General features: G+C 56.1%; 1 protein-coding gene across 2 annotated transcripts; it reads right to left on the reverse strand.

Annotated features, from left to right (window-relative positions):
* Positions 1 to 310: 310 nt before the first annotated feature.
* Positions 311 to 8,645, reverse strand: ESAM (endothelial cell adhesion molecule). Of its 2 annotated transcripts, none has more exons than XM_026505506.4 (7): positions 8,381 to 8,645; positions 4,664 to 4,851; positions 3,414 to 3,615; positions 3,060 to 3,215; positions 1,771 to 1,893; positions 1,374 to 1,500; positions 311 to 1,135 (listed from the first exon to the last, which is right to left on the reverse strand). In XM_026505506.4, exons 1-7 carry the CDS (start codon positions 8,448 to 8,450, stop codon positions 820 to 822), a joined length of 1,182 nt encoding a protein of 393 aa, XP_026361291.1. In that variant the 5' UTR covers positions 8,451 to 8,645; the 3' UTR covers positions 311 to 819. The 2 variants fall into 2 exon arrangements, with proteins under 2 accessions (XP_026361291.1, XP_057172790.1); XM_057316807.1 differs by having other exon boundaries at positions 3,414 to 3,543; positions 8,381 to 8,607.
* Between the last annotated feature and the right edge of the window lie 2,026 nt (positions 8,646 to 10,671).

A 10,671-nucleotide genomic window follows, 5' to 3' on the forward strand; every position in this document is an offset into this window, starting at 1 on the left:
TTTATTTATTTATTTATTTATTTATTTATTTATTTATTTATTTTAGAGAGAGAGAGAGAGAGAGAACGAGCAGGAGGGGCAGAGGGAGAGGCAGAGAGAATCGATCCCAAGCAGACTCAGAGGAGCTCAATCTCAGGACCCTGAGATCACAACACTGAGATCACGATCTGAACCAAACCAAGAGTCAGATTTGCATCTGACTGCACCACCCAGGCACCCCCAAAAATGACCCTTTTAAAGACTAGAAGAGCTGTTAAGCGAAGCTGTGTGGAGAAGCCCTCCAGGGTTTGAAAAGGCAATTTGATTCTACTTTCCATACAAACACAATGCGTCTTTATTGAAATTTGCAAAATAAAAACAAAAACACACATTTCAAGTTAGTTTAAAAAATACCTTCCCTAACCCCTGCCCCAACAAAACCCAACCAAGCCAGCAGGACAGGTTATATGAATGCAGGGAGCTGGAGTGGGAGTGAAGGATGCTGTTAGATGGGGTGGAGTACAGATCAAGGGGGCCTGGAGGACTTATTGACTGGCAGTCCCTACCAGGACCTTATCTCAGCAGGGTTCCCTGCAGTGATAGGGAGGACTGGGGGAGGGGGTCAGCGCTCTTCCTAATCTGAGGTCTACTTCCTCTTCTTCTACCTCCTGAATGTTTGGATCTTAACTGAGACTCAGTTTTCCCATAGTAAAGAAAGGTGTGGGCTTAGAGGACTGGAGGTCTGGAAGGTGGTCCCCCAAGACTCAGGCCTCTGAACTAGGGGTGACCCCTATAAGAAGGAGAGAAACCAGATGGCTTAGCTAATGAGTGGCTGGACCATCACACCAGAGAGCCAGCCTGACTCTGGGCAGGCACCATGACGGGGACAGCACCCATGCGGCTCAGAGCGGAGGAAGAGACCCCACCAGTGCTGGGGGATGTTGGCTGAGGTTGGGCCCCGTCTGTCCTGGGCAGCCTGGGTGAGGGCAGGACCTGACTGGACAGGCTGAGTGTGGGGGTCAGGGCACCAGGCCTGGGAGGACCTTGGGGGTGCCGGAGGGCTCGTGCTGAGGTGACAGAGGAAAGGGTCCCATTCTTGGAGATTGTGTCTGAGCCCTTGGGCCAAGGCAGGGTCCGGGGAGCTGCAGCATCCTCCCTAGGGATCAAAGAAGTAATAAGAAGTCAGAAGCTGGAAGAGGCAAGAGGGGAGAATTTCTACATGCTTTGTATTACTCCCTGCTCAGACACCATTTCACTTTCCCCTCCCTTAAAATCCATCCAATGGAATGATGTTTCAGTCTGCTGCCCACCTTTCCCTTAGATGACGGCTGCCTGAACTCCCAGCCAAGGGAAACTAGGAGAACCCCACTGGGGCAGAGACCAGACACACTTACTTGATATCATTGGCTGGCTCCTCTAGGGCCTTGCTCCGGCGTTGGTACAAGAGGACCAGCCCAGCCAGCAGCCCCAGTCCAACCAGAGTGCCCACAACAGCTCCGGCAACCACAGCAGGCCCTGGCCCTGGAAAAGCCTTGGTGTCAGAGGGAGACACCTCAGCTGTCCCCACCCCCTCCAATCCCTCTACCTCACTGCCACCATAAACATTTTTTTCTTTTTTCTGTCAAGCAGAAAATGGTCAGTCGGCGACCAGACATTTGTACCAACATTTGACCAGGAAAAGATCCTTGTCCTGTTAACAATGAGAGGCCTCAGCAGACAGGCCTCTCTTCTTGCAACCCCAACCCCACCAGCATCCAATCTTCTCCTTAACCACACTTACCCCTCACTGACCTGTGCTCACTTCCAAGGTCACATTGCACTGGGCACTGCCCACCTCATTGTGGGCCTTGCAGATATAGACTCCAGACATGGGACTGGAAAGGTTTGTGAGGCTTAAGGATCCACGGATGGCATCTGTGGACACAATTGGGCCATCAGTCCAGCGACCCTCTTTCCCACTGAAAAAATTCTGTCTCTTCTGGAACGTCCTCTTTGACTCTCTGGGAGACTCATCTGCCTGTTCCTTCACAGTGGGAAAAGTTCTGACAGCCAGCATGCTGGGTTCTGCCCCTGAGTACAGAACTTGTCCACTGCTCAGTGTCCCTGACTGATATCTAAAAAGATTCAGAGAGGAACTGATGCCCAGAAAACCCAAACACCACATTTACTTTTAATTCGGAGTGGTGGTATGGTGAGAAAGAACACATTAGGCCAGGAATCAGAAAACCTGACCTCCAGAATAGGCCATGTGACTTTAAACAAGTTACTTGCTATCCCGGGGTCCCAGCTTTTTGATCTGTAAAACGGGGTAATATGACCTCCTAGATGGTGTTAAAAGGATTATATGAAATAATCATTATTAACAGTTAAAGTTTATTGGACACTTACTCTATGCCAGAGACTAAGTCTCTTACACATGCTAACTTACAAAAATTTCACAACAAACCTATGAGCTAAGCACTATTTAAAAATACAAATAATTTTTATTATAAAAATGGTCAAATGAGAAGTAGAAAGAGGGACAAAATGAAAATCCATATACCCACTACTTTGATTTCATGACTGCTAACATTTTGCTATACTTACTTCATTTCTCTTTTTGTGAGACACTTAAAAATAAATGCTCAGCAGGGTTCTCCCAAAAATAAGGACATTGACCACATAACTACAACACCACTGCCACATCCGATAAGTTAATAGTCCTCTAAAGGAATTATCTGATACCTAAAAATAATTATCTAATTGCCCATATTGAAAATGTCCCAGTTGTCCCAAAACATCTTTTGTAACTTGTGGGTTCAAATCAGGGCTCTGACAGCCCTGTTTTACAAATGGAAACATGGAGTCACTCAGCTACCAGAGGGAGCTGGAATTTGAATGCAGATTATCTAACTTCGGACCTCTTCTGGACAGCATACGAAAGCCCCCAATACAGTACCAGCCCCTGCCTCTTTTTCCACCCCTTCTCCCCACATCCTCCTCCACCCCAGTACTTTGCAGCATTGGCTCCCCTGTTCACCCCAGTCCCTCTGGTGCCTCTCATCTCTCCCTCCCCCAGCCACAGTCTCAAGTTCCCTCACCTAAAACTGGTGCAAAGAAAACCTGCGAGGATGGGGGTGCCCGCTCCCACTGGTACTGGGCAGCTGGCTTACTCCTTGGGGACTGGCAGCTCAGGGTCACGTTGGTCCCCACACGGGGCACGCCCAGGAGATGGCAGGATGGAGAAGCTGGAGGAACTGGAGCAGGGAGGCAGGTGAAAAATTCAACCCCAAGGAACCAACAGATCCCTCCCACCCACGCCCAAACACACTCCCCCACTCCCCCTCTGCCACTCTGCCCTCCTCCAAGGTCTACACTCAGCACTGGGGAGAGAGACCTGCCTGGCCTCCCACGGGGCTGGGGAAGGCATGGCCAAGTGTGCGCTTCTCACGTACCCAGCACACTGAGTTCTAAAGTTTTGCTGCTGTGGCTCCTTTTGATGCCTTGGTGGTCTTGCACATTCACAGAGCAGCGGTAGGAGCCAGAGTCTTTCTCCTGGAGGTCCTGCAGCCGCAGTGACACATTCTGGGAAGGCATGGAGTAGACCAGGGATACCCCACTTTTGCTTGACGTGGTCCCACTGATGTATGCCAACACCTGGTGTGGGACACAACGCCTCCCCGTTATTACATGTGTTCCCTGTGCCCACAGGCTCAGCTAATCCCCCTCCCCCAAAGTGGCAGTCTTCAAGTGCTCCTCCCCTGTACTCACCCCTCTAACCTGTCCCAGCTCCCCATTCACCCTGTCTCCCTAGCCTCCCTCTCACTGCCCCTGGGTCCTCTTCCCCACAACGTTCTTGATCCCCTATGCTTTGTCTCTTCATCTCCCACTTGGGGTGTTTAGAAAGGTGGTATAATGGGTGAGGGATAATGTAAACAGGGGGTATTTATAAAAGAAACTTAGATTTTTTTAAAAAAAATTTTTTATAATCTTATTTTTCTTGAAGATGTCTCCCCTTCTCCGTGTATAAATTCAGGTCCTGTGAAACCTGGATCTAGCCCTGCAATGTAAATTTCTCTCATACGCACCGCTATTTATCAAATGACCTCTAGAAAATACTTTCCAGAGCCTTGGGAGGAACCCAAGAAAATAAGGGGCTCTGGAAATGAAGTTCCATTGGCTTCTGGGTAAATGTGCCTCTGAGAAGAAGTCTGATATCTGGAAGGAGGGCAGGTGTAAGTTTGGGAAAGGAAACTATCCCTTGTCTCTCAAAGGAGTGTGTAAAGAGGCAACGGGACAGATTGGGGAAGCGAAGTGCCCTGTGACAGTGTCCAAAGCACAAAGAAAGTGAAAATAGGAAGATGCTCAGCTTTTTCAAGTTGTGTGAAACTTGCCCTAACCCTTCCCTGGTCATCAAACCCCAATCCTCACTGCCTGTCCCCCAAAGCAAAGCAAAATGCCTTTCCATTTTCCTGTGTTTTGTGTACTGGATTTCTACGGAAAGTTGGGGGAAAGAAAATTCTTTGGGGGCAGCCTCCTAGGTCAGAACAAAAATTGAGCCAGCCAGTGAGGAGGACATTACTTTTTCCCGAAACTCCTTCCCGGTCCCCCACTCCCTGGCCAGCCCTCCCACTCCGGCCAGCTCTTCCCCAGGCTCGGCCACAGGGTGTAGCTAGCTTCTGGCTGAGATGCTTCCCTCCCTCACCTGGTTCAGATCCTTCCCTTCTTGCTCCAAGAACCACATCACGGTGAGCAACTCCCACGGCCGGGACGAAGACACCTGCCCTTGCAGGGTGTACCACGCGGGGAGCACTACTTCTGCTCCTTCGGCTGCCTTCAATTTGGTGAGGCCGGCGGGCACGTGAAGCTCCAGCTGGGCCCGCGAAGGGGACGCTGAGGACAAGGGCGAGGAGGCGTGAGCGCGGAGGACTGGCTCCCCGCGTCGCCTGTGGACCTCGCCCAGCGCGGCGGGAGGAGAGGACGACCCTCGCAGGGTCCCACCTCTGCAGGCCTCGAACACTGCCCAGGGACTGCAGACCTAGGGTCCTGCTTCCATCAGAGCTTATTCTCGATGACCTCAGCCCGTGGGTTCCTAACAGGGGTAGGGACACATTTCTGTGCATTTATTTGTATCCAGGGGAGCAGATTTCAGAGCACCAAGAAGAGGGGGCAGATTTCGGGGTGGGGGTTGGGGGGGGAAGACCTCTGAGAGGAAGGGCAGGTGGAATACTTGTAATCTGCACTCTACGTAGCCCACTTGCTCCCGCAGTTTCCCTGGGGCGAGAACCAAGACCGGGGAGCGACGCTGGTCAGAATCGCCGGGGTTCCTCGCTCCTGCGTCTCAACCCGACGTGCGGAGGGGGTTGGGAGGCCGCCGGATTAGCGATTAACCCGCGGGTGTTTCAGAACTAACAGCTCCGAGCGAGAGGCCGGAGCCGCCCGGCGCTCCAGCTGACCGACTGACGGCAGCGCTCCCCCGCCTCCCGCTCAGTCCCGACCCAGGGCCTTCCCCGCGAAAGCGGAGAGTTGAGGCCCAGAAAGGGGCCCTTTTGGGGTCCAGGCGATCTGGGCGGGTCCTGTGAGGTCGCAGGAAATCACGGCAGAGCTGGAACACGAATGAAGGCCCCCCTGACAATCAAGTACAAATCTTCTGACTGCGTGTGTTTGGCGTTCAGGAGGTGGACTGGGGTGTCGGTTTCCAGGAGAGGACAATGGAACCCATGCTTGCACGACGGCGTCCAGAAAAATCCACTTTTTGCCCTTCAGAGAGGCAATGGAGCAGCCGAATCCTAAGCCCTTGTAAGGAATAACCTTGGGCTTGGACCAGACCAGGCCCCAGGAGGCTGGCCACCGTAGTCCTTGGCCTCCGCACCCTGGAGTCTGAGACCCCATCTCCGCGTGGACAGAGGCCGCGCGCAGGCCGGGCTTTCCGCCCTTCTGGAGCCCGGCTGCAGGCCCCTAAGGGCCCCGGCGCGGATCCGGCCAGGATGAGCGCCACCCCCACGGCTTTCCGGCTGCGCGTCTTTGCAGAACCCCCACCGCTATTCCTTGGCCTTCGCGGCACCCCCCTATCCATTTCCTGGCGGGTCCCTGCTGGCCGGACAGGAAACTTGTGCCCGGTGATAAGCCAGAAGACAATGACGGGGCGCCGCTGGACCGGAGGCTCTACCGGCGAAAACAGCCTCTGTCTCAAGGAGCCCGACGCCCTCCTGGGGACCGGGGCGGACCCGGCCCGCGCGCGGGCCTCGGGAGGCCGAGAGGACTGGAGGCCTGCGGGCGGTGCCGGATCTCCCCCGGCCTTTCTGCGGGGCACTCCCGAGAGGCCACAAACAGTTCCCGGCGGGAAACGTGCCTGGAGCCTGGGACACGCGCGAGCTTCCCTCGCCGCAGACGCGCCCAGTTACCTCCCCCAGGTCCTGCGTTGACTTTTTCACTGCGAAAGATGGGGGTAGCGGTGGTAAAAGGGATACTGATGGACACACTGGAGTCTGGGCAAATGCTCCCTGTCCTAAGCCCCAGCTGGAAAGTGGGAGCTGAAGGGGGCCCGAGGCTTCCCCGCCCTCGGGCCTGGGTGTCCGCGGCAGCAGAAGCCCCTTTTCAGTCTCGGGGTCCGTGATGCCATGGGGAGAGGACAGCGGAGTGGTTGGGTCCGAGGGAAGGACACAGGAGCAGCCCAAGAAAGGGACCCTTCTGGCCCACTCGGAGACCAGAGCGAGGGAGTCCTCAAGGGCCGAAGGAGCACAAAAAATGGGCCCGCTCCCCGGGGCTACTATTTTTAGTCTCCCTTTCTCTGAGAAACTCCCCCCGCGGGCTTCTCACGCCCCAGGGGCAGCAGCGCAGGGCCACCGAGCAGCGCGGAGCAGACGGGCCTCCCCGAGAGCCCAGTCCAGCCGCGTCCAGCAGAGCCGGTGCCTGCCCCCAGAGCCCTGGGCCCGAGTGCCAGTTAACTCTCGAGTGGCCAGCGGGAGGTCAGCAACCTCCCCCCCCGCCCCGCGGCCTGGTAGGGACGTTGAGCCTGGGCTGTCCTAAAAACTGAGGCCCAGAGTTAAGATAGAAAAAGGAGAAATGGCAGGAGGGGTGCAAAAGATGTCGGAGCAATGAACTTGGACTTTTCTCCCTTGCTTCGCAAATGTCCCAGCAGGAAGATGGGGGAGTTGGGGGAAGACTGCAGAAGGGAAAGGAGCGGAGGTCGTTGGGAGAAGGCGGCTGAGAAGTTAAGGGATCCTGGAGCAGGCCCACCAAACTCCGACGTCCAGGGACAGAAATCTGTCCAGGCTTTGGTGTGGCAAGTGGGCTGGTCCAGAGCTCTCTTTGTCTGGGGACCCTGATTACTTCATGCCCCAAACACCCTTGCAGCACAAATCAGGCTAAAGGGGGCATGGGTGAGAGTCAGGTGGTCCCCATCTCAGTCTCCATCACTGTGACTGAATTTCAATCTATGTCTCTCTGTATCTAGTGACTTCCAACCTGAGTGAAATGAGGAGCTAAATTTGACCTTGACAAACTCACCCTTCACCCTATTCAGGGTCCTTGAAAAGAGATGGCAAGACAGCCCCAGAGGAAGTGAAACAACCTTATGATGGGCTTAGTTCTTGCTGGGCCTTTACTCTCCAGTCGCAACCGGCCATCCCCAGCTCCTGGGGGCTCCCTGAAGCCTTCCGCACTCTGTAGGCACTTGCTCCAAGGAGGCGCCCTTCCTCTCTTACGCTTTGAGGAAGCTTCTCTCTATTTCCTTTGTCCCTTTGGCTCTGGGAACCAATGGGGGTGGTGGACCTCGTGGGGGGGGGGGTCACAATTCAGCTCCTCTAGGCATTCAAGCCCCTCCCCCATTTCCTGTGTCCCAAGTGACCTCACGGTCAAGCTTTTGGGGCACCTCCCTTTATTCCCAGGGCAGGAAGCAGGAGGGGGCTAGAGGGAGGATCTGGGCTGGGGAATTGACGTGAAGTGCGTTTGTCAATCCTGGGATCCAGGGAATTCCTGGGGGTTCTTGCATATCAGCTTGTGTGTGGGGTGGGGGATATGAGGGGGGCGGGAGTTAAGTCCTTAAGCTCTTTAGCCAGTGTCTCATCTAGCGCTCAGCTCATCTATCTCTGCTGGGTGGAGGTGGGGAGTGCTGGTGAGGAATGGTTCCCACAACTCACATAGAGGTCTACCCACACAGGTGCCTTGACCCTCTCCCCTACCACACACACCACACCCAAAGTGGTAGCTGTTGGGACAGAGCCGAGACAGAAGTCAACACCAGCTAGTGATGCCCTGGGTGGGGAGGGGGTGTTGGGAGTGTCCAGGGAGGAGGGCAAGAATCAGAGGCAGGAGGCCCCTTCCATCCAGTTCCTTCATCAGTGCCCAAGACCACCTCCCTCAGGGTCGGATTCATCCCATTACCCATCTCAAGTCCCCTCTGGGTCCAGGTTTCACTCACCGAGGGTACTCAGCCCCAGGAACAAAAACCGCAGCAAGCTGGTGGCAGGGGGCCTGGGCAGGGAAACCATGGCACTCCCTGGCCCCGACGGAGTCAGGGGCGCCGGCTCCGGGACACACCGACCGACAGGTGCTGAGGCGGCTCGGCAGCTGGGGCGGACGCGGGAGTCGAGCCACTGACACGCAGGGCGGCTCTAGCCAGAATCTGTGCGCGTGTGTCCCGCCGGCGGGGTGGGGACCGACGGCGACAGAGGGGCGGGGCGTTCGAGGGGGCGGAGAGGTCGTGGTCTTCCCGGGCGGGGCGTGCGGGTGACCCGCCACCGGGCGGGGGCGGGGGCGGCTCCCGCGCTCGGACGGCCGGATCTCGCGGCCTCCACCCGGGCAGGACGCAGGGTGGGGTCGGGTAAGTCGCGGTGCCCCCACAGCCGTCCGGGGGCCCGGGGAAAAGGGAAGGGTTCTGAACGGCCACACTGGGGCCATACACTTCCCGCACCGCCGCCGGCGGGTGGGAAGGAGGACGGGGAACGGAGGGAGGTTTGGGGGACTCTCCGACGTCCAGGAGCCGGCCGGGGTTCTGGCCCGACCACTGCTCCGAGCTTGGGGGTACCGCGTCCTCCGCCTAAGCGGGGCGGCCTTCCTGAAGGAGGAAGAGGGGAGCCGCGTTGTCCCGGAGTCACTGGGCTTCCGCAGGGTGTGGGGCGGAGCGGCGGGAGAGGGCCGGCTTCCCCGCAGCCGGGCGGGAGGAGCGGACCTGGAAGAGATGCGGCGGCCCCCGCAGGGGCCCCCGCCGCTGCTCCGGGGAAGGCCCAGGGCCGCGCCGGCCGGGGCGGGAGGGGAATGTCTGCACCTGCGGGCGGCGGAGAGAGGGACTCTCAGCACGTCCTCGGAGTCTCCCTAAAACTCAGTCCCTAGGTCACCCGGTCTTGTGCCTTACACCCCGAGAAGGGGGAGGACTGGCGCAAGGAAGCCCCAGGAGCTGAGTAGGAAACTGAGGAAACAGGAGCCCGGCTCCCAGCTCCGCGCCTCTGAAAAGAATGGCTTATGGGCCTTATGCTGACCGGGGATGGGGGGGAGGGGGCTGTGGGAAGGGAGACCGGACAAAGTCCCCCGTTTCTTTATCCCCGTATCTTTGCTGCCCCCCATCAGCCATCAGGCCCGCTCTGATCCTTTAATTCCCGGGACCAGATCTCGTCCGCTGTGAATTTAATTTAACCGTCCCCCGCCCCCCACCCCCACCCCTGGGGCACCACCGCCAGTCGGTCCAAAGGCACCTGTGCGCCCTCTGGCGGCCGCAGAGCCCTCACCGAAGGGCACGCACCTGTTCTTGCTTCTCAGTCCAACAGCCCCAATACAGATGCTTCAAACATTAGGGCACAGCTTAACCACCGAGCAAAGGTCACCGGGGGCAGAAAGCGTAACAAGGAATTCTTGGCGCTGCTTGCTCTGGGTGGCAGTTGACTGGGAAGGAAAGCAGCCAGGCCTCCAGTTCCATTTATTCCACACAGTTCTGCTCTGTTTTAACCCCGAGTGTGGTCCTGGTGCCTGCATGGAACAAGGTCTTTTTCTATGCAGTGCCCCACAGACCCTCTCGGATGCTTCTGCCTAGGGTGACTTGCCTGGCTGCTCTTCAAATCTTCAAATACCTGCCGTGCAGTGGTTTGAGAAATGCCTGTGCAAACACAGGGCCGCTCCTGCAACTCTTGGAATCAAATGCTTGGCAGCTCAGCGGCCGCAAAGGAAACAGAAACAGATAACTGACAGTCTCATACCCTTATGCAAGGACCTACAAGTTTGGATTGTCAAGGAGTGTGTGTGTGTGTGTGTGTGCGCGCACTTGGGGGTTTTTGGTTTGGTTTTTCTATTCACTCAAATTTTTCTTTACACTGCAAACCACCTCCTGTAAACACCCCTCCTTCATTTGCAGACTAGGGTTAAGTTACCCCAAATAAGCAACTCCTTCCAAGAAAAGAAGCACAAAGTTTCTTGGTAGTATCCCAGGAACGCCAAAGCATCTAATTACACGGGCTATGCTCATCCCTATCAAGTGTTTTATAAGGCGGAACCTCAGCATTCACTCTCTGTAGCTCACTTCTCCTTTAGAAAGTGGATCCCAAATAACTTGCAACGTCGGAAGTAAAGCTACAACCAAAGATGGGACAGGCGGTGCATCTCTCCATGTAACCCAGGGGCCATCCCGTTAGGACTCTTTCACTGCCCTCACCCCAACCAAAAGATCTCCCACTCTAACTGCTATTCCAACCACTTCTTTCTGCTGACCCCGAGTCAGTCAAA

Source organism: Ursus arctos, unplaced genomic scaffold (assembly GCF_023065955.2).
Source record: "Ursus arctos isolate Adak ecotype North America unplaced genomic scaffold, UrsArc2.0 scaffold_22, whole genome shotgun sequence".
Classification (NCBI taxonomy): Eukaryota; Metazoa; Chordata; class Mammalia; order Carnivora; family Ursidae; genus Ursus; species Ursus arctos.